Here is a 21,232-nt window from a genome sequence, read left to right on the forward strand (position 1 = left end):
GTCTATATTAGGATGAATAGGCTACTATTATCACTACATAAACTTAAAACAGTTACGAGATAACAGGGCGTTAGATGTGTACGCGCACCAGATTCATTTTACAAAAAAAAATGTTCGCTGACATAAGTGGATTCAAAGATTGCCAGCATCTTAGTTGCGAAATTAGGCCTACATAACTTAGGAGACTTGGCTCGCCTATGTGTTTGAAATGCGACAAATTGATCGGACTGCATTTTCAACTGGTGATTGTGGGTTGACTTTTCCATTAACAAATTATTGTTGTAGATTCTTCAAAACTTTCTCACTATTTCAACCTTGACAACAAATTACATTAAAATAGCACATTGCTTTATCGCATGTAACAAGTATTTTATTAATAACCATTTTTAAAAACCCTGTTTAAACTTTTACCTTTAAGTTTATGTTCGCTAAAATCCTTTTTATGTTCAAGATCGAAGTGCCGTCTGATATCATAATGTGTTATATAAATCTCAACAGAACAGTTGAGACATTGAATTTTACCTTCATTCATAATATCCAAATGGTCTTGTTCCCATGTTTTTTGAAAATTAAAACGAAACCTATGAGCGCGCTCCGCCTCACCCATCTCCACCTGTACTGTACTCAATGTTTAAACGCAAACGAAGAGCAGTGGCGGACTGCCATTATCATTGTGTTGGTCGGAGTGTTCGACCGTTTCACATTGATTTTTAATCATGCACGTAGTACATTCAAGGATGAAAGGAAGAGAAATGTTTTTGTGTTAGTGGGGAGAATGTGAAATGCGTAATTTGTTCGAAAATTATTAAGGGTGTATTAAAATTCAACATGCGACGACAATACTCAACGCTTCACAAAGAATATCATACAATTACAGGCATGTTGGACATGTGAAAATAATTTATTTTGGGGCTATCTGTATAATTGTTGGTTATACATAATAATCAGTATATTAGAATACGTTTACACTCAGTTCCGCTTGACAAACATTTGGGTGAAATGCGTAGGCCTACAAATATCTTGATAAATATAAAACAAGAAAATACAAACACAAATCATACACGTGTCCTCAGTCTTAAACAAAAAAAAAAAGCTTCTTGCTAGCTACGTTCTAACTTGGAATATTGGAAAATCAATGAAGTCCTTTACAGAAGCATCATTTGTAAATTCGTGCATACAGGACGTTACTAAAATACTGTGTCCAGAACAAAGTCAAAGTTTAAGAAAATTAAATTGTTTCCGATTACAGTTCAGAGAAGGAATTTCAAGATTGTAAATATAATTTAATCTGAAGTCGAAACCACAATTAACCAGTTTGTAGCTTACTCACTTGGATTGGACGAAAGCACAGATAGAAATGACAAAGCTCACCTAGCCATTTTCATCTGAGGAGTTAATGAACATTGTACTGTGTCTGAATGTCTTCTAGATGTAATTACAAAATACAACTGGAGAAGATCTTTTCTAGACACTAAAGGCACCATAGAACAGAAGAGGTTGAATTTACAGTGGCTTGTGTCAATAGCAACAGACGGCGCTCCAGCTTCATAGTATGTCAAAATAATATACAAACGTATGATATTTCTTATTCTTTTGATGTTATTATTTGTAAACATAAGGAGACCGTTGCCGCGATCCCCCACTGATCGCTTCCATCTGTTGAGGTACGAGTCTATTCCCCTTCTCTAGCCTACAACACACTGTGTTCGGCGGGCAGCATCGAGAGCACGAATGACGATACGCTTTTTGGAGACCTCTGGTGTATAGTGTCCGCGCGGGAACATTGTGCCCATACCTGGCGTAACTGAAGCGTCAACGTAAACACAATAAGGATACATGAAATCATCCCTAAGAAAGATTCCGTAACACAGTTAAAAAGTTGTGCCTTGCATAGTGCGAAAAAATTACAATTATCGAAAAATACGTAGGCTTATAATGGACAATGGCGAAATATCATGGAGGTGTATTTATAAAGTTTGCACAAGTATATTTTTAATTAACGATAAAATCACAGATATTTTAAGCGAGTCAGGAAATCATGTAGCCTACATGAATAAACGTATAGGTACTGTACAGCCATGTTTTGCGAAATAGCTGTAAGCGTAAAGCCGAGGGTCAGTTAATGAGAAAATCGGCAAGTCAATACGACTGGAATTAAATGCGATAGAAAAGACTTCGTTGAATTCGACAGCCATTATATATTCACAGGAAATCACTTCATGTAATGTAATCATTATTGAAAAATATAATTATGTTCTATCTAATAAACGCGAGCAATCTCTGTATGTTTATGCTGATATGTTAATAACTCAAACTAATTTACAATAAAATATTTCTTCAATGAGGAAATCTATATTTTAGCAAATGAAACTTTTATCTATGTTCAAATTCTTTTCTGCAACGGTAAAGAATGTGTGAGTACAATAGTTTTAATTTTAGATCATGATCTAGCCTAATTGAGATTTCCCGGTCTCTGATGGGTCAAAAACCCTGATAGAACTGATATTTAACTCTTGCGGTGTATTTCGGTGAAGTCCGGAGAGCCTAATTAGTCAAATCAATTATCCTCACCTCCAAGCTGGGACCCCCTGTGACTTTTTAAGTTACAAAAAAGAGAGCAGTGTGCGGAAAGTAACGGGAAGCTACCGCATTTATCTTCCCCAAGAAAAACTGCAAACATGCTGTGAGCAGTATTGATGAAGATAAATGCAAACAAGACAAAAATCATGGTTATTGGAAGAACAGTAAAAAGGTCAATGTGCGAATTTTAAATGAGGCAGTAGAGCAAGTGGACAGCTTCAAATACTTGGTGTGTCCTGTATGTAGCAACATGAGCTGCTGCCAGGAAGTCAAAAGGAGGATAGCAATGGAAAAGGAAGCTTTTAATAGAAAAGGAGCATCTTGTCGGACCTCTGGAAAAAGAACTAAAGTGCTTTGTGTGGAGTGTGGTATTGTATGGGGCAGAAACATGGACAATACGACGACGTGAAGAGAAGCGACTAGAAGCATTTGAAATGTGGATATGGAGAAGAATAAAGCGTGTGACTGGAAAGAGTGGGTGAAGAAAGAACGATGCTGAAACTGATCAGAAAGAGGAAAAGGAATTGGTTAGGTCACTGGGTGAGAAGAAACCGCTTACTGAAGGATGCACTGGAAGGAATTGTGAATGGGAGAAAAGTTCAGGGAAGAAGTAGACATTAAGGGCCATATTCATAGACATTCTTAGCGCGGGCTTCCGGTGGATGACCAGCGAACTAATGTTTTTCGTATTCATAAACCAGTGTTAGCGATATGATATGATATGAATTCTGTACAAGTAATCAGTCGATAGCCGGGGCTAGTTTAGCACGCTCGTAGCGCGGGCTACGAAATGTCTATGCATATCACCCTAAGAAATTATATGAATCATGTACGGAGACTATGAGGAAGGCGGCATGAAAGATCTCTCCTTGAGAATAAAAATTATGAATGGATGAATTATCATACTAATCAATGTGTGAATAGAATTAGACTATTCTCTCAGATATTGCCAAATTTATATATATGTATATGGCGGCCGGGTAGCTCAGTTGGTAGAGCAGCTGGCTGAGAACTTGAAGGTCCGAGGTTCGATCCCAGGTGGTCACAGGATTTTTTTTCTCGTTACCAAACTATCAGAACGGCCCCGAGGTTCACTCAGCCTCCTATAAAATTAAGTACTGGGTCTTTCCCGGCTGTAAAAGGCGGTCAGAGCGTGGTGCCGACCACACCACTTCATTCTAGTGCCGAGGTCATGGAAAGCATGGGGCTCTACCTCCATGCCCCTCAAGTGCCTTCATGGCATGTTACGGGGATATCTTTATCTTTTTGTATATACATATATATGTGTTTCACTTTGAGTGTAATTATGTTAGCACTTTTTAATACGGACATTGGCGCTTTTGCAACATTTCGTCCCATGAATTGGCGCTTGTGTTCGACAGCCGGGACAGCCCTTTTTGGAAGTATTACCAAACTCTCTGAAATGATCCATTTTATTATTATAATAATAAATTAACCAATATTACGAGTAAGGAGTAACGAGTTTAATTTTGAAGATACTAATATTTGTAAGCTGTTTTGTAGACGATAACATAACATAATCCATCCTAATAACAATTCATTTAGTTGGTCTTTCTTTCAGTATTGTAAGTTGGGAACAAATATCTCCATTAATTTTCACAGTGCCCACAATGTCTTCCACGAGTGTCTTAATGAGCCTGTATTGAAGAGGTTTCTGTAGCATTAGCCGGTTGTATTTGCGTGATTAAATAGATGAAGATAAGCACAAAATACAGACATATACGTGACTACGAACCCCAATAATGAGGTCAATGACGACCTGCGTATACAGGTACCAACGTTCGCATGCATTGCTAGCTCGGCTTTTTCACATAGCGTCAATGCTTACCCTATTAACATATCTATAGAGATCATATCATATTTAAGGCTAACCTTTCAGTGAAGTCGATACGGCGGTAAATAGGGTTGTGATCAAACCTCACAAACGGACATAAATATATCATTTCTAATGGAGTTCAATATCATAATCATCATCACCACCATTATATTACGATACATGGATATGAACCATTGGTTGATTCGTTTCGGTCTTAATTTTCTATTAGCAGTTTTAGATACCTTCCTTGTCTTATTCATATTGTATCGTTCTCGAGAGACGACTTCGTGATATACGTTAGACATGATTGTAAAAATCAATTATTCTTGCATTCCTGACTTTTATCTAAAACTGAGGTGTCTTTTAATTTAATGTATCATTCTCAAAAACTCACTTCATTAGAGAGCTCCCACATGAATAATGTGATACAAAGAACTGAAAAATGTATACTAACATCACAAAAGTCTAATGAAAATAAAAGTAATACGAGTAGTCCTAATATAGTGCATACATTTTATCTTTTCACGCTCGCGGATTTAGAGGGGACGCGGCAGTGCACAGTGCACAGTGCACAGTGCACAGTGCACAGCGCACCTGCACACATGCGAGTGTGGAGAGATAAAATGTATGAATTATACATAAAAAATATAGAGGAAAGTAATAGGAATTGAAGAGGTAATTATCTTTTATATAAAAAAGTTAAAATTTGTAATTACTGCCAAAAATGTATTTTCTTAATTTGGAAACAGACCCTTTTATATGAAGCACGTAAAGAGATAAGTTTGGAAGTAAATCTCGAAAAGACAAACTAGCTTATATGATTATGTCTCGTGATCAGAATATTTTACGAAATGGAAATAGCCTATAAAAATTGGAGATTTACCCTTCGAAGAGGTGGAAAAATTCAAATATCTCTGAGCAACAATAACAAATATAAATGATACTCGGGAGGAAATTAAACGCGGAATAAATATGGGAAACGCCTGTTATTATTCAGTTTAGAAGCTTTTGTTATCCAGTCTACTCTCAAAAAAGCTGAAAGCTAGAATTTATAAAACAAACCGGCTGCTGGCAGCCTAGCAGAGGTGAACGATCATCCAACCATAAAAGAGGTATCGCGTGGTTAGCACGATGATCCCCCAAGCAGTTCTCGTAATTGGATTTAACTACATATAGCAGCTCCCCAAATTCATCACTATGCTAGGTGGGTACCAATCCTATACACTGATCGAAATTTCATAAATAATTCCTTCTCCATGAGGATACGAACCAGTGAGCTTCCGTAAGGGAGTCCTAGAGTCCTATGCATGATACCCTTAGACCACGACTCGAAGGCGAGGGACAGAACGGATTCGAAGTCAAGCCGAGCGCAGCTCAGGATCAGCAAGCAAACGCGCCACCGACTGAGCCATGCTGGCGGCGTAATAATTGTTATAATTTACGTTTAAAGGAAAATCACAAAATAGAGCAAGAACAATAATGCGATATGATACAGTAGCCTATAATTATACACTCTAGAGACCTAAATGCTTTACGGGAACATAGGTTGGATACTTGTGATAGAATCAAGTAAAAATCGATCAAAGTATTAACGACGCCCACAACCGTTGTAACAAATATGGAATAATAGTTTTTTTACTGTATGTTCTAACAAGAATAACCCTGTCCCTGACATGTGGAAACTTGGATGAGTGCACAAATAGAACAAGTCTAGTTTACATACACATTTACCACATCCGTTTCTACCGACACATTTGATGTCTTCAACATAGGCGCCGAGTTTTAATTTTTTGTATGGGTGCTCACATTTGGGCACTGACATAATTTAGTGAAAGCAAATCAACGTCGCATATTTTAAATTGTGAATATTTTAAGAGATTCAGTAGCCTAAAAGCAAATTAATGTCGCATATTTTAAATTGTGGACATTTTAAGAGATTCAGTAACCTAAACGCAAATTAACGTCGCGTATTTTAAATTGTGAACATTTTAAGACACTCAATAGCCTAAAAGAAAATTAACGTCGCATATTTTAAATTGTGGACATTTTAAAACATTCAGTAGCCTAGAAGCAAATTAACGTCGCATATTTTAAATTATGGACATTTTAAGACATTCAGTAGCCTAAAAGCAAATTAACGTCGCATATTTTAAATTGTGGACGTTTTAAGAGATTCAGTAGCCTAGAAGCAAATTAACGTCGCACATTTTAAATTGTGGACATTTCAAGAGATTCAGTAGGCTAGAAGCAAATTAACGTCGCACATTTGAAATTGTGGACATTTTAAAAGATTCAGCAGACTAGAAGCAAATTAGCGTCGCATATTTTAAATTGTGGACATTTTAAGAGATTCAGTAGGCTAGAAGCAAATCAACGTCGCATATTTTAAATTGTGAACATTTTAAGAGATTATGTAGGCTAAAACAAATTAACATTGCAAATTTTAAATTGTGGACATTTTAAGAGATCCAATAGGCTAAAACCAAATTAACGTCGCAGATTTTAAATTGTGGACATTTTAAGAGATTCAGTAGGCTAAAACCAAATTAACGTCGCAGATTTTAAATTGTGGACATTTTAAGAGATTCAATAGGATAAATTCAATTAACATCCTTTTAAGTTGTGAATTTTCAAGAGATTCAGTAGGCTAACTTCAATTAACGTCGTATATTTTAAACTGTGGATATTTTAAGAGATTCAGTAGGCTATATTATCTTAAGCTATAGTTTGAGGAGGAATTTCTATTTCATTTACTTGTATTCGAGACTCTGCGTGTATAGAACATATAATTATGCATAAAAGCAAATATGCAATTAAATACTGAATTAATAATGAATGTTACCATACATTGCGAGGATAAAGAATTCAATCTATCGTAAACTTATAAAAATGCATCCTGTAAAGCCCACATTATATGACCGATGTAAATTATTTTTTCAGTGGTTTTCCTAAGGGTAAGACAAATGTCGGGATGAGCCCTAAAAGAAATGGGCCACGGACCTATATGCCCTTCCCCATATATTCCCCCTTTTCTAACAAACGACGTAATGCCCTAGTTCAGAACCTATAAATTTCCTATTAAATATGCGAGGTCACTCATTTAGTCGCAATGCGAAAGGACAGGGAACCTTTCAATTTGCAGATTCAGAATTCACGGCGTTTCTTCTGACGGCCTTCACCTGCCTTGTCATCGAATAACAGATGACAGAGTCTTCACGACTCCACTTGCACTGCGAAATGGCAAAGCCCCTTTCAATGTGCAAGATAACACCTGCCATCCTAACGGCAAACAAACGAGACTTCTCGACTCTTCCTGCACTGCGATATGACACAGTTCATCTCAATGTGCAGATTTACACCAGCCATTTCTTCCTCGTCCCGTCCTGTGATCACTTTGATCACATTTCCGTCCCCTCGCGTATGTGGTACCTAAGAGGTTACGTCCATTTTCGGTTTTCCCCTTCAAAATTTTCTAGAGCTCCTTTAGTGGAGCAACGTAACCCGGAGTGAGACAAGTGGCCAACCGGCTTGGAGCTCACATATTTAGTTTCTTACAGCACCGATACCTTTGCAAGGACGCGTTTTGCGTACCTTTTAAAATTTCTCCTCCCAATTCTCCCCTTTCAATTCAATTCAATTTTTTTAGCCCACTGAGGCAGGAAAATAAAACTCTAAATCGAAATTATTTTCAGCACAAAAAATCCAATGGGTGCTGAGCACTGAGCACCCAATAAATATATCCTTCGGTTGTTTGAGATCCGCAGCGCCCACGGAGTCGTCGCCTACGGTCTCAGACCTTTAAGACTTAACTTGAATGCACAAATTAAACAATTCAACAAGAAGTATAGTTTGGGTTTTTACACGATGTCCTTTTATACGCACCTGTCTTATCCTCATAGCTTTATTTTGTAAAACAAAATCATCTTTAGCTTCACATGAATTGACCCAGATCATTGATCCATATTTAATTATAGAATGAAAGTGTGCAAAATGTGATATTTTAAGGGTGTTTATATCGCCAATGGAAGATAAGTGTCTTAAGGGGTTAGGTACAGCTTACAGTAGTAAAATTGTTGTAAATATTCAACATTTTTCCCTCCATTACTGTATGGTATACAATAATGAAAATTGGTATGTGGAAACTACTGTCCGTCTGCTATATGAAAAAAATATGTTTACGATTCAAAAAAGATTATTTATATATACTTTTGCAAAACTCAAAATGTTGGCAGTTCACTGTGCAGTGATAAAGCTTCTCCCTCATAACTCATAAAATTGTTAACTTTTTCATGTTCTCTCTCTTTTATTTTATTGCTGAAACTCGTGTTTACAATATCATGTTCTTTCAACTACATTCCTTAATAAATAATATTTTTTTTATTTTGTGTTAGAAAAAATACAGACATTTGACCATTTTTAAATAAATTTATTTTTATCAGACAATCTATGAAAGGCAGAGAAGTGATCTTGCATCATATTGTAGATATGACATACATAAATATACACAAAAAATTTCATCACAGAATGTTGGATAGTTTTTGAGTTACAGTATGTGGGAAACGCTTCATGTCTGCACAGTGAACTGAATTTTTAAAAATATGTAAATAAGTCTTTTTAAATTGCAAAAATATTTTTTTTCATATAGAAAAGGGCAGAGTTTACTGCTGTAAGCTGTACCTAACCCCTTAGTGCATAACAGGCAGATCTCAATTTAGGAGTAACATATTATATCAGTTTATAATAGGTGTTTTACAGTTCAATTAATTATCCAATTCCAAGCCAAGAAACTTTGTGCTTATAGATTCCTTGAGCTCAGTCAGTGCAGAAAAACTGAGTACTATTATGTGTACTAAATTAGATTACGCCCAAGAGATAGTATTTTTTACTTGAAATAATGACGTTTGTATAATCCACAAATAAGGTTACCTGCAATAAATCATTTGTGGTTGATACTAAAATCATTAACTAGAAACAATAATTAACCCAAAACTGATCCCTGAGGAACTCCATATTTCATATTTATATACTATGAGTGAATAACTATTTATATCCATTTTCTGTTTTCTATTTGATAAGTAAATGATCTTCTGAAATTTTGAGTGTCTTTACTTTTGATAAATAAGAAGTAAACCAACTTAAGGTTTTATATTTATACTTCGCTTATTTTTTCAAACAAAATGTCATATACAAAGTCAAATCTTTTAGCCAAATCAGAAAATAGTCTTCTAAAATAAATTCGAATTTAGAAATTATTTACTTCATCCAGGAACCTGAAAGTTGCATTCTCTGTCGATTTTTGTTTCCTAAATCCAAATTGCTCCAAAACTAGTATATTCTTTGACTCCAAATAATGATATAATCTGTTACACCTAACTTGCTCAAACACTTTTGATAATGTTGTCAATTATAATACAAGTAAATTTATCTACCATTTCTCGCCCATGTTAAATTTAGACACTGAATAACCTCAATAAAAGCTTCATTAAATAAAAAACAACTATTGTATGCAATGTTTTTCATCCATACTAGTGACAGCCTAAGAAACCACACTACTTGTAACAATCTAGAAGTGATATTGATGGTGGTAATGATATTAATGTTGACTGATATGTTTATTTCTCCTTTTTCAGGTAATTAATGGACTCTAAAGTATCAATCAACAATTCTGAAGAAACAACAAAGAATGAAACCATCGCCTAGTTTACCTTCAAAGCTAGTTAAATGGCTTTCTTATGGACTGGGCTCATCGGACTGGGGAAACACAAACAACATGATCCCGAGGACAATGAACAAGGAGCGAGAAATATACAGGACGGTCTATGGCAGATCGGATCGCAGGCGTGGCACATTCTGGTGCACAACAACAATATCACCGAGGAAGAAAAGACAGGGGACTGTCTCACGAGTCTGGTCGAAGTGGCAACCACCAGCAGTGGGACGTCCAGCCAGGACCCGCAGCAGCTGGTCATGCTCATCCCCCACTCGTCGGCTAGAGTCAAGCCGGCGGAGAAAAGTAAACCTCCCAAACTGAAGGTCAGTTAAACAAGCAGAGTCAAGTAGGGCTAATATGATAATTAAAAGAAAGTCAGGATAATCGGATATAGACTTTAAAATGTACCAAAATCACAGTTTAAAAATGTTTAAAACTGTGATTATACAGTACATTTTATGCTCCTTAAGGATCAAATATTGAACGAAGTTTTAAAAAAATATTATTAGCCTCATAAATGCATTTAAATAAAAGGCAGTTTCAAATGTTAAAAAAAATGTAATGCTCGGTTATAAGGGAACAACCCAGAAAACTCCGTTGGTCTGCGCATGCCTCAATCTTAAAGAGTAACAAAATATACTATTCACCTCCTCCTTCCTAATTGTCAGCCAATAGTAGCGCGTACTGATAGCAGTGATGCATCAGATGACTTGTCAATCAGTGGCGACAATGGTTCAGATTAATGGAGGGAAACTCGACTCCGCCTCCAGCACAGCGGTAAGGTTTATTAACCTCCTACAACGGAGTTTTGCCAGTTGTTAACCAATACTTTTGTTATTGCTCTTGAATGAATATAGAATGATGTTTTAATTTAACTCAGAACAGTGTCAGCTTCATTTTGCTCTGAAAAAAATTTGTGAATGTTAATCAGTCTAGCACTAATTAGGGTATGAATGAGAATAACTATTATGATACACTTTTAGAGCTATTACGATGCGCTAGAAGGGCTATTTTGACATTACGTTCACTATGAAAGAAACTGATCAAGTTGATCAATTTTCTAAATTAAATAATTATCCCTTAAGGAATATTTCATATCTCAGCTCTTAAGAGATGTTTGAATTGACATGTCATCTACAGTGCTGTATAAGTTAAAATAGTACACATATAAACTTATTTTTTTACGTATTTGCATAACGTTTTAGCTTAATAGTAATCCTTCTTACTGCTAACTTTTAACACAACTTTGGAAAACATATTTATCATTATTTTAAAATGTATTTTAAGAGTATTTTAGCAATACAAACTGTACAATAATTTTTCAATCTGTTTCCTCATATGTGTGTTCTTTTAGAGAGTACGAGTAGTTGGATATAATCATAGGTGGGGGGACCTGCAAAGGAGGATTTGTTTTTGGTACAAAGCACGTACGGTCAGAAGACCCGTGCATTGGATTTTAGAGAAAATTACACACAAGAAAAAAATTATTGGGAGAGAAAACAATTTTTTAGCATTGGCAGTAAAGTGTTAAAGTTTAATTAAACTGGGAAAAAGTCACTATAAAAGTTGCGAAATCTTAGTCAATTTTAATGTGTTGTTAACCAAAGTTTCATAAGTGATACATTAAGCATCTGTGTGTATCATAATAGCCTTACTTCATTGCTCTTGTATAATATGACCAGATTTATAGCTCTGTATCAAAATAGCCCTGTAGGTGTATCACAATAGCCCACACAGAAGGTTATTACGATACACTGGTTTTGAATAATCTCAAGGGAAAAATTGTTCCGGGGCCGGGTATCGATCCCGGGACCTCTGGTTGAACGTACCAGCGCTCTGCCAACTGAGCTACTCGGGAACTCCACCCGACACCGTCTCAACTTTTCCCTTTATATCCACACAACTCGCGTGGGCTGACGAAACGCCAGAGACCCCCCATTGTTTTAATTTTATCTATTATTACAAATAAAAAATAAACATAACTCCAAATTCTTCATATAGGGGTTAAGTCTAAAATAGGACATGATTGGATTTTTCAAATTTGTATATACTTTGATAGAAAAATTACAGCAGAAGATTGATTCTTTGTATCATAATAGCCCTACTTGAACCTATTATAAAATTTTAAGTACTACCGGGTGGAAAGCCGGCCTGGTTGGCGCAGTTGGTATGGCGCTGGACTTCTATGCTCGAGGTTGAGGGTTCGATCCCGGGCCAGGTCGACGACATTTAAGTGTGCTTAAATGCGACAGGCTCATATCAGTAGATGTACTGCCATGTACAGTTCGATTCAGCGTTAATGGCCCCTGTCCTTAGTTGTTTGGCTAGTGAGCGAGCTGTGTGTTGCGTCATAAGAAAGAAATTTAATCACAAATGTGAATAGGAGGGAAAGAGGAAAGAGGAAGAATGAAAATAATATCTATGCTCCAAGCTGAGGGACACTCATGTCAAGAAAATATAAGTCATCATGACATTCTTTAGTCAACAGACGTAGTGGTTAATAACGGGACGTATGGAAGAATATTGTGTTTTAAGACGGAGTGTATGGCCACATAATAAGAAGGAAGTGTTAGGTGTTACGACTGCGCCCTCTGACCTGTGTGACCCAGCCCGCTCGCTCTTAGTCTATCTACTTACTTTTTGCAGGGGCCAAAATCCCTGAATCAAGCTGTAAAAGAACTCCTACGGGACAAAATCCCAGCACACCAGCGACGCTGATATAACCTCGGCATTTGCGAGCGTCGTTAAATAAAACATAACATTTAACATTTATTGATTCTAAATAACCCCATAATTGATCCAGCGTCGTTAAATAACCGACTAAATTGTGTGCACCATACAACATCAACATCAACATCATCATCAACATCATCATCATCATCACATCATCAATAACTTCATGTATTAGACCTCTCGGCCTGCTCAGTCTCAAGGTTAAAACTGATCATTCCAACGTTTCTTAGGGCGTCCTCTTGTTCTTCTACCTTGTGGTGTGTAATGTAGGAGTTTATCTGAGGTTCTGTCTGTGACCATTCTCTCTATATGACTCTTCTAGTTATTTCTAAAGCCTATGCCTGATTTTTGCTGGTGAGATTATCTATGGTGAATTTTTGGCGAATTTCTTCATTTGGTATGTGGTCTGGTAGCGAATGTCCTGCTAAAGATCTTAGTAGGCTTAATCTGCTGCTTCATTTCTTCTCAGCTAAGCTGATCAAAGTGTCCAGGTCTCTGAGCCATATAGGAGTATTGGTAATGTTAATGTTTTGTAGAATTTTACAAGTGTCTCTGATCATGCTTCCTTAATTAGGACTCACTTATTGTACCTATCAGTTGTTGAAATTTTGCTTACTTGTTTGCTTTGTCTCTTGGAAAGACGTAAGAGATGACAACCTAGGTAAGTGAAAGAATTTACTTGTTCTATAATTTGTCCATTTATCACTATTTCGCTTCTAAATGGGTTTGTTCTGAACGAATGGTTTCTTGGAATGTAGGCTTTCACGGCCGGCGTTATATGGAACGATGTTATCCGGGCTAAAGGGCCGTGGTCTGTTGGCGCTGTTGCTACCATACGTTTCGTCGCAAAGATCTCCTTAGCGTGCCGGTAACGACTGGGACTATGGCTGGCTGCCTAGCGCTATTTAAGGTCGGGATGGATCGTGGCTCGTGGCCAGGATAACATCGTTCCATAGAATGGCTTCTATTTTATTAACTGATATTTCAGATTGTAATGATTTGAAATTATCCAAAAAATTAAATATAGCTAGTTGCAAATTTTCAGATGACATTCTCATCACCGAATTCACTCAGCAATGGATTGGTACTTCACTCTGAAGAATTATACAGAGCTATTATTATCATAGATCCCAGCGGGCCGGCCGCGCCCTGCGTGCTTTCCGCCGCGTGCTAACAGTTTCTCCCGCGCAATCGACTTCCAGTAGCCATATAGCATTCAGCGTGTTTAGAAGTCGTGTAATGAAACTCTCAAGTGTTCAAGTGTAGAACGTTAGTGTATAAAATTTGGTGATTATTGTGTATTTAGGTAATACCTAGCAACAAATTCTCATTGTGTGAACATGTGTGTATGAACAATACGTACACAAAAGGCAGAAGGTCGTGTGCGAAAAACAAGACGAAAATTTCGAATAAAGTTTTCAAACAGAACTGTGTCTTCTGCCAAAACAAGTAGACGAGTCCCTAAAAGATTTAAAAAAAAAAACAGGCTCAGTGAAGAATCGAAAATCAAGCAGAAAACGTAGTGTTCTTATGCAGAACAATTGTCAGTTTATTTCCAATAAGATTCCGTCACTGCTCATACAGCTGCCGTGTCAATGAGGGAATTGAGGCGTATTTTCGGTACAAGATTAATCAGTAATAATATGTGGCCTTCACGAAGCTCAGATAAATACCCTGTGACTTTTATTTATGCGCAACACTAAAAGGTAGGGTTTATAGGGAAAATCCTCATTCTATAGATGAACTAAAAGATTATATACGAGAATAAATCCAAGTTATCAATTATGTGAACTTCAGGGTGTTGTTCATTCGTTTATCAGAAGATGTCAGTTGTGTGTGGCTGCAAACGGGGGCCATTTTTAGCAACGACTGTGAACATGGTAAGTCTAAATTATTGAACATTTATTGTTGGTACTGCTATACAGGGACATCATTTTATTTTTACTAACATTTTTAATATTAACCTGGCTATACCTTTGGATTAATGACTGAGACCCGGAAACACCGTTTGCTACCTCCTTCCACGACTGAAGTTCGATGATACTGGCGTAAAACACAAACAAGTCACTTTACTAGGTACAGGAGGGGAGAAAAGTAGTTCATCCATTTACGTAAAGTACGAAATATCGCGATTTTGAGTGTGATAATTTTCATTAGGTTTTGTTTAATCAAAATACAGTACAGTATTGTGACAGCGACGTGAGGTTCGAACTCACGACCAGCGTCCCGCAAGAGAGCAGACCGCGCGTGAGCCGACACAGGCTCCACGGAGCACTGAGGGACGGCGCGCGGCGGAGAGAAGAGAGGGGAAAGGGCCTACGCGGCGAGGGAAATTGCGCGCGCATCTGGTCTAATAGAGAGGAGAGGGCTCTGGATTGTTCTGCAGTGCTATCTCTGGAGACGCGTCGAACTTTCGAAGCTACGTCGCTGTTGCTATAAAAGAAGAAACGCCAGCGAACTCGAGCAGTTTCAGTTGATTAGTCAGCCAGTCAGAGAGTAAGCCAGAGCAAGCAAGCCAGTCTTGTGTACCGGAGTTCGACTTGAGTGTGCGTCCGCAACTGTGCCAACATCCGAAGGCCTGAGTTCGAGTGCAGTGGACCGCAGTTGGAGGGACCTGAGTTCGAGTACAGTGAACTGTCTCTGAAGGTCTGTGGTTCGAGATACTGTGAACTCGAGTGACTGAGCTAGAAGAACTGTGAACTGAGAACTGATACTTCTGATTTGTAAATAGTGCTTTGTAAATATTAGTTAAGATTAACAGTTCATTGTTCGTAATAGTCCAAGTAAATTGTCATTGCCGTCAGTGGAGTGCTATAACGAATACTGTGTTGAGTGAAAATCCTATTGTTGACGAGAGCGTTTAAGGTGAATTGTAGAAAGGAATTGTTGTTGGAAGAATAAAATCCTATTGTTGAGTTGAAATAAATTTACAGTATTAACAATAAGTGTTTTTACTCACGAACTGAGTTATCCATGCGAACGTATTCATTATGCAGTGTATATTATAATGCCTACAGGACATTAGCGTACGATATAGAGAATTAAGTTAAAATGAAAAATAATCATAATATGGATATTTAAACACATTTTTGAAAATGGTGGCCGTTCATTTCGATACAGGCTTTAGTTCTTTTGTGCCTATTATCGCACTATAGACTATTGCATCTAATTCCAATTACCAGTTTCGTCCTTCCTACTTAGTAACTCATGTTGAAATAATTCTGTACCTACTCTATAAAAGAGTATCTTACGTACTGTAAATTCAGTCTTCACTTCTGCCCGATCCGCACAGATAAAATTACTTAGACATGCTATCTACTGTCCGTCCAAGTGGTTATGTCGCAGAATCGTAGAAAGGGGGGAATCACGTGATAGTGATAGTGATAGTTAATTACTTAACGAGGGCCTTTTATTTAAGTTATTTTAAACAGTTGCATAATATTACGTAGACGTCCAATTAATTCCTAACAGAAATTAATGTTTTCAGAAAAGAGCTAAGAAAGCTCAGCCACTAGTCTTTACAGTGGAGCGAGCAGAAGCAGGTGGGGGAAATCGGGATGCGACGTAGGCAAACGGACGACAGTACCTGTGCGAAAATATTATTCAATATTGGAAGTTTTCGTCACTTGAGAACGCGAACATATTTCTGAAACGTACTATAATCACTCAGTACTGCGGCCTTGGTTCTGTGTGGAGGACAGTTGGAACTTCGTCAGTAGAAGGGGTGGGAGTGAAGTACATTCGAAAACTCAGGTACAATAAAAGTTGAAGTAAAAATAAAATGATGTCCCTGTATATTGAAGAAGCGCCGAGAAATGGTTATGCGCTTGACGGAAACTACGCAAGGCGCGGCGGCCGCTATTTTCTGGAACCTATGATAAATAATAATAGCTCTGTATAAATACTCGAATTCTTCAATATAGACTGATGATGATAAAATGACGGCTCAAGCAAGTACCATACATCACAATGTAATTATATTGTTTTTCAATTTCTTTAATCAAATGTTAAACGTGCAGAACTTTGGTCTACGTTGTTTTGAAACTCTCTGTATAAGACCACAGCTTTGATTCTCGATGCGAATACGGAGCGCTTCACGCGATAAGCCCAATTCCATACCACACTGGTTACACATCCGCCCTATTGACATGTGTCCGATTCCACCCAATGCAATCTGGCCGATAAGCACCAACACAACCAACCGTATGGAAATGTAATGAGGCTGCATGTTACATCATCACTTTCCTCTTTGATTCCAAACATCAATATAACAAAACACATCAGCCCATAGCATTTACGTATCTCTACAACCTTCCTCGAAATAAAACAACCAACCTGTTGAATCCGTACTAAATAAGTCATCATTCTATATTCCTTCTAACTCCATCAGGTACCGAGCTATCTCTTGCCATCCCTAAGGAGATATTCTCAATGGATTTTTGGTAGGGTGAGCCAGTCCCCTTTTAAAACTTTTACTTGACCTAAACCTAAATCTAAGGACAACACAAGCATCTAGTCTAGGCGATAGTACATTCCAAAGAACAATAACCTAGGAAAGATCCAGTGGCAGAATCGAGAGTTTTGGAATGGAATTTACGAGAGGGGACACTATGGCCCCGCACTGCGACCTGTTATGATCTACTGCGGTAATCCTCAAGCTAGGCGCATTCCCAAACCCACACGGCTGATTAATCTCTACACTAAGGTTCGCTGCGTATCCAGGTTTCGAAGAGACAATCTCCCTCGTCCTCTAAGGTTCGCTGCATACCCAGGTTTCGAAGAGACAATCTCCCTCGTCCTGTAACTAAGGTTCGCTGCGTACCCAGGTTTCGAAGAGACAATCTCCCTCGTCCTCTAACTAAGGTTCGCTGCGTACCCAGGTTTCGAAGAGACAATCTCCCTCGTCCTCTAACTAAGGTTCGCTGCGTACCCAGGTTTCGAAGAGACAATCTCCCTCGTCCTCTAACTAAGGTTCGCTGCGTACCCAGGTTTCGAAGAGACAATCTCCCTCGTCCTCTAAGGTTCGCTGCATACCCAGTTATCGAAGAGACAATCTCCCTCGTCCTCTAACTAAGGTTCGCTGCGTACCCAGGTTTCGAAGATCCTTCGTCCCAAGGCTAGCCCCTCCGTGACGGCGATCGGGGAATGTCATGAAATGATGAAGTGGCGAAATGGTGACGAAATGATGTAGATGCCTAATATGGGGAAAAACGGGAGAACCCGAGAAAAAACGCAACTGCGAAATACCCAGCGTTACTATAACGACTAGACCAGTCCAACGCTATGGAATAATGGTCGACTAGAGGGCCAGAATTTTAATCCTGGTTGGAACAAATTGGTCGAAAGACTCAATCACCCATTTCCACTGGATATTCACGTAATACTGGGATATGACGACCGCGACTATAAATTATCCCCTACCCCTGTCCAAAGAAAGTCAGTGTTGTCACGACTAGTATTGTTAGTCAGGCAACAAATTTGCAATAGTTTTTATTTAATTTACACGAAAACCGTCCATTCTATTGAAATACCACAAAAGAAAAAAATCTTTATTACATCCTCTATTAGTATTGACAAAAATGAAGATTTTTTTACTTTGTTATTTAACGGTGCTGTATCAACTACGAGGTTATTAAGCGTCCATGGAATTGGTGATAGTGAGATATTTGGCGAAATGAGGCCGAGAATTCGCCATAAATCACCTGACATTTGCCTTACGATTGGGAAAAACCTAGGAAAAATTCCAACCAGATAAACAGCCCAAGCGGGAATCGAACTCGTGCCCGAGCGCAACTCCGGATCGTCAGGCAAGCGCCTTAGTCGACAGAGCTACGCCGGTGACTATGAAAAACCTATGCATAATAATTATCTACGTTAAAGTTTTCGGGGGGGGGGGGGGTGCAGGAAGAAAATTTTTTTTTTTTTTTTTTTTTTCGAAAACTATAAACTTCTCAGCGATAAGATAATAGAACTTTTGTTATATTCAATATCATCAATTCGATTCGCTCTGCATATCTGTAGGATTACTTCACTTAGTAGGCTGTTGTAATTATAATACAAGTGAATGTGCAGTGGAACTACAAATAATTTATTCTGCATTAACAAAACTAATTAATAATATTATTAGGACAGAGGAGAAAAAATCTGAGCATTATATTACAAAGAGAGTAGTTAATACAATTTGTGTAGTACTACCCTTTATGCAACAGGTATTCAAGACCATAGCCACGCAAGTATGGCGTGTGGGGTCTACTAGAATAAATAGTGATGTGATTGAGAGGGTTAAGGTTCAGAAGTGTGATTAAGCTAAGTGCTTATCAAACAGTAAGATATTATTGAGCTATTACGCGTAAGTAATCGTTTGGAATGCGGATTTCATTTTTCTTCCTCTGAGCAAAGGTAATGTTTCTCTACTGTTTACAAAAGAACATTAATGCTGGAGTCAAATGATATAGTCGCTAACATTAACGTGCATTAATTTTGTTATAATGTTGGCTTTATGTATTACTTCATCGTTTATTGTGTCTATGTTATTACTTTTAATGTCTAGCTATCTGAATTACATTACTTGCGCTATTGTTTTACCATCTCTTTTAACTTCTCTTTTATACTGCTTATTTACTTATAAATGGCTTTTAAGGAACCTGGAAATTCACTGCCGTCCTCAGATAAGTTCGCCATCACTCCCTATAGGATACTGAGCAAGATTAATCCAGTCCCTACCATCATATCCCACCTTCCTTAAATCCATTGTAATATTATCCTTCCATCTACGTCTCGGCCTCCCCAAAGGTCTTTTTCCCTCCGGCCTCCCAACTAACACTCTATATGCAGTTCTGGATTCATACATACGTGCTACGTGCCCTGACCATCTCAAACGTCTGGATTAAATGTTCCTAATTATGTTAGGTGAAGAATACAATGCGTGCAGTTCTGCGTTGTGTAACTTTCTCCTTTCTCCTGCAACTTCATCTCTCTTAGTTTCATATATTTTCCTAAGCACCTTATTCTCGAACATCCTTAGCCTCTGTTCCTCTCTCAAAGTGAGAGTCCAAGTTTCACAACCATACAGAACAACTGGTAATATAACTGTTTTATAATTTCTAACTTTCAGTTCTTTCAAAGCAGACTGGATGACAAAAGCTTTTCAGTAGAATAATATCATACATTTCGCATATTTATTCTGCATTTAATTTCCTCTCGAGTATCATTTATATGTGTTGCTGTTGCTCCAAGGTAGGCCTACTTGAATTTTTCCACGCTTTCGAAGGGTAAATTTCCAATTTTCAAATATCCATTTCGTACTATATTCTGACCACAAGACATAATCGGGATTTACTTTCAAATCTACCTCATTACTCGCTTGAAGTAAAATTTCCATGTTTTCCCTAATCGTTTGTAGATTTTCTCCTGACATATTCCCGTCATCTGCATAAACAAGCGTCTGATGTAACCCGTTCAATTCCAAACTAATTCTTACTAATTTTGGGTTGAGAAAAACTAATATGACAATGAAAAATTTTTCTTAGCTCTAGTTTCTGTGATACACAATAAGTGGAAGTATTTCAGTTTAACGGATTAAGAGAAAACGATACATTTTAATTACATATGCCAACAACATTGGAAGTGCATTTAATTTTTTTAATGGCAGTTACATTCTATGAGTTCTAAATTTATGGAAGAATACCTGGCAGATGGTTGGGTCTGAAGAGAATCATGTGTGGCTTCATGAGATTGTCGTCTTTTAGCTTGCCTCTTGTAAGTGAGTTACGGAGCATCCCTACTCAAAGACCAGCAGTAATCCGCAAGCATTGTTTCATTCCAACGGCCCTGATAGCTTTGTTCCATAACAGAAATATCGTGATGGAACCTTCCTCCGTGTTCATCACTGAAAGCTCCACAACTAGGAGGGAAAAAGTCTAGATGGGAGTGGAGAAAATGGATGTTAAGGGACATGTTGCATCCGAGTTGATGATATTTTTGCAGGAGCACTGTCACCAACTGAGTGTAGTTATCATCTCTTTTGTTGCCTAAAAATCCATGAATAACTCCCTTGAAGGCTTCCCAAACTTCCTTTACTTTCCCCTCCAAAACTTGGTCAAACGCAGGATCCTTTACAAGTTCTCGAATTTGTGGGCCGACAAAAAAAAATTCCTTGACTTTGGCATCATTTAATTTCGGAAATTTCTCTCTTACGTACTTAAAGGCCTGTCCTTCTTGGTTCATACCTGTGACGAATTTTTTATATCAAACCCAGCTTAATATGCAGGGGTGGAAGAACAACATCTTTTGGGCCGACGAGAGGCTCGGCAACGACATTTTTCTCGCTAGGGTTATGATTTCTTGCAGGCCAGTCTACTTGAATATAATGT

The 21,232-nt window shown here is 37.8% G+C and overlaps 1 protein-coding gene across 1 annotated transcript in view; it reads left to right on the forward strand.

Annotated features, from left to right (window-relative positions):
* The window catches only part of LOC138703431 (5'-3' exonuclease PLD3-like), a 270,911-nt gene that overhangs the window by 73,182 nt on the left and 176,497 nt on the right, over nt 1–21,232 (forward strand). The window contains exon 2 of the mRNA XM_069831285.1: nt 10,048–10,450. Coding sequence (XP_069687386.1) covers nt 10,139–10,450 — 312 coding nt within the window. The 5' untranslated portion in view covers nt 10,048–10,138. The remainder of the gene's footprint in view (nt 1–10,047; nt 10,451–21,232) is intronic.

Source organism: Periplaneta americana, chromosome 7, assembly GCF_040183065.1.
Source record: "Periplaneta americana isolate PAMFEO1 chromosome 7, P.americana_PAMFEO1_priV1, whole genome shotgun sequence".
Taxonomy (NCBI): domain Eukaryota; kingdom Metazoa; phylum Arthropoda; class Insecta; order Blattodea; family Blattidae; genus Periplaneta; species Periplaneta americana.